Source organism: Penaeus vannamei, chromosome 14 (genome assembly GCF_042767895.1).
Source record: "Penaeus vannamei isolate JL-2024 chromosome 14, ASM4276789v1, whole genome shotgun sequence".
NCBI classification, from domain to species: Eukaryota; Metazoa; Arthropoda; class Malacostraca; order Decapoda; family Penaeidae; genus Penaeus; species Penaeus vannamei.
In genome coordinates this window covers 4,047,879-4,050,378 of record NC_091562.1, presented here as the reverse complement: position 1 = coordinate 4,050,378, position 2,500 = coordinate 4,047,879, and the positions used below count along the sequence as shown (strand labels likewise).

General features: G+C 35.1%; 1 protein-coding gene across 3 annotated transcripts in view; it reads left to right on the top strand.

Annotated features, from left to right (window-relative positions):
* The first annotated feature begins 1,280 nt into the window (after positions 1–1,280).
* Positions 1,281–2,500, top strand: part of LOC113817424 (lysosomal dipeptide transporter MFSD1-like) — a 16,337-nt gene continuing 15,117 nt past the window's right edge. For all 3 annotated transcript variants that reach the window (XR_011399043.1, XM_070129632.1, XM_070129631.1), the window contains exon 1: positions 1,281–1,527. Coding sequence is in view for 2 of the 3 variants with exons in the window: in XM_070129632.1 (XP_069985733.1) it covers positions 1,405–1,527 (123 nt within the window). In the remaining variant the exon portion in view is untranslated. The remainder of the gene's footprint in view (positions 1,528–2,500) is intronic.

Here is a 2,500-nt window from a genome sequence, read left to right as displayed (position 1 = left end):
TATCATTATCGTTATTATTGATGTTGTTGTTATTGTTATTGCTGTTGTTATCGTCATCATCATCATCATCATTTTTATCCGTTTGAACTTACTATTCCTCTTGTAAGTGTTGATATATTTTATCATAATTATCATCATCATTTCAGACGCATCGTAATCATCATGGGCGTCATCATAGACATCGTTATTATAATTATTGTCATTGTGAAGATCATGATATATCATACGGACATACGTACATACTGAAATAGATACATATCTGTCAATATAGACATGCATGTATACTGGATAAATAGATAAATGTATATCTATCAGATAGATAGATATTCATTTATTTCTGTGAATATACATAATTATTATAAGGTCAGGTTTCGCACAAATTTATCAAAAATGGCCGATTATCACTATTACAACTATTATTGTTATGGTATTATTATTTGCTATTATCAGTGCTATACATCATTAACATATTTTTATAACTATTAACGTTGATCTCAGTAGCATAATCATTATCAATATTACTATTTGTATTACATATATTTATTTTTACAGTTATTAGCATTAGTTTAGTACTTTATAGTGAACATTATTCTCGTTCATGAACATAATTTCTATTATCATTTCACGCTGAAATATTTTTTTCTTAAACAGAGAATTGTTGTCGTACAATCAACACTTTATCTGGTGCCAGGATGATATCAGATAAGACTTATAACTCACTTGTCAGCTTTATCTCCACTTGCCCTTAATATCTGATTTACCTTGGAAAGCAAACATCGGTGCGACAATGACGAGAAAGCAAGTGGAATGAAAAGTATAAATGAAAAACCTGGAGAAAGTGTTTTATCGTTTTATCTCTTGTCATTTTTCGTTGTTATCTGTGAATAGCAGATTTCTAAGCTACGTTATGAAATATTCAATTAATAATGACTAATGTGCACATATATACATACATACATATACATATACATATATATATATATATATATATATATATATATATATATATACATAAGCATAATGAAGTAAGACTTATTGCCTCTATGCGAACGACCGATGTGCGAACGCATATTTGCAAAGACAAATGTAAGCGATAAAACTTATGTTCTATGTAATTGTATTTATCATTTCTAAAACTTCCCATTCCCTTCTTTTATAAAAAAATAGTTTTAATATAATTAATTATGAAACGAATAGTTAATTACGGTAGTCGGGGTAATGTGTGCGATAAAGTACAGTGACAGAAAACGCGCATTAATCTTGCCATGGTTTGTTGATACCAAACAGCTGATTTCCTTCAGTTACGTCCCACTCCCAGCCGCACTAGTGTGAAAACACCACCCGCATCTCACGTGACGTATTATCAGCGGTGGGAGCCTCAGTCCTTCCACAGCTCGCCTCGAAATGGTGGAAATTACGTCTTCTCACGAAGAAGATTCTCTGCACGGAGAGAGTTTGCCTCCTCCGCCGGATATGAACGAGGATAATGATGTAATTGAGGAGCATGTTGGAGGAATAGGAGGCGAGGTTAGTAAAGGGGAAGGGGGAGGATTATCGTACCACCATTGCATATTTTAATACTCATATATGGTGCTGTTCAGGTGAGAGAGTAGCAATGGAATTTACATTAATAGGCATGTATTAGGTACGTATGTAGTACATGATCAGTTGTATTTCTGAATTCCCAGTATTGAGCATTGAGTAGACGTATCTATTTATAAAAGGATCTGGGTATTTTTTTTCTAATGGTTCCACTTAACGGATCGTGATGGTTTTTGTATTCCTTTCACTCTCTAGTTTCCAAATATATATAAATTATTGAACAGAAACCCCCTGAACCCCCACATTCTTGGCCTACATATCAGGGGAAGACATGAAAGATGCCAAGAAAATTGCAGGGGTAAGATACGAATAATATATATAGAATTAGTTACTGTATTGCCAGATATAAGGGGCTGTGCCCCTTGCAACCCCCATGTGGGATGCTACCACCTACAACCCATACCCAGAAAAACGGTAAACTTGGTAATGCAACCCCACACCATTTTTTGGGTGAATAGAATAATTTGAATTAATCCAGTAATTTCCTTCGGAAACAAAGCATAACTACAATATCGATCCCAATAGCTGGGGAGGGTATGATAGACCTACATTTCAGGGAGTTTTAAGAAATATCGGTAGATCACTAACAAGCATAGTATGTTTACACATTTCTGGGATGTATATGGGGGCACACTCTCCAGAGACCGTCCCCAACTAAATGTCACAAAATTTATTCAACAATCTGAGTTGCCGCAATTGGGTGTGCCCTTCAGTCACTGCTAGAAGGGAAGGTTGATGGAGGGCTCTGTCCCCCAACAGCACCTGTAAACATTGTCTTTATCTCATATGCGCAGCAAGATAGAGCTGAAATTTGATTGGACCACATGGACTTTCTGCGATCTATTTCCTGTATTTGTGGTGTAATCGTTCATGTCTGCAGATTATTTCCTGTACCAAT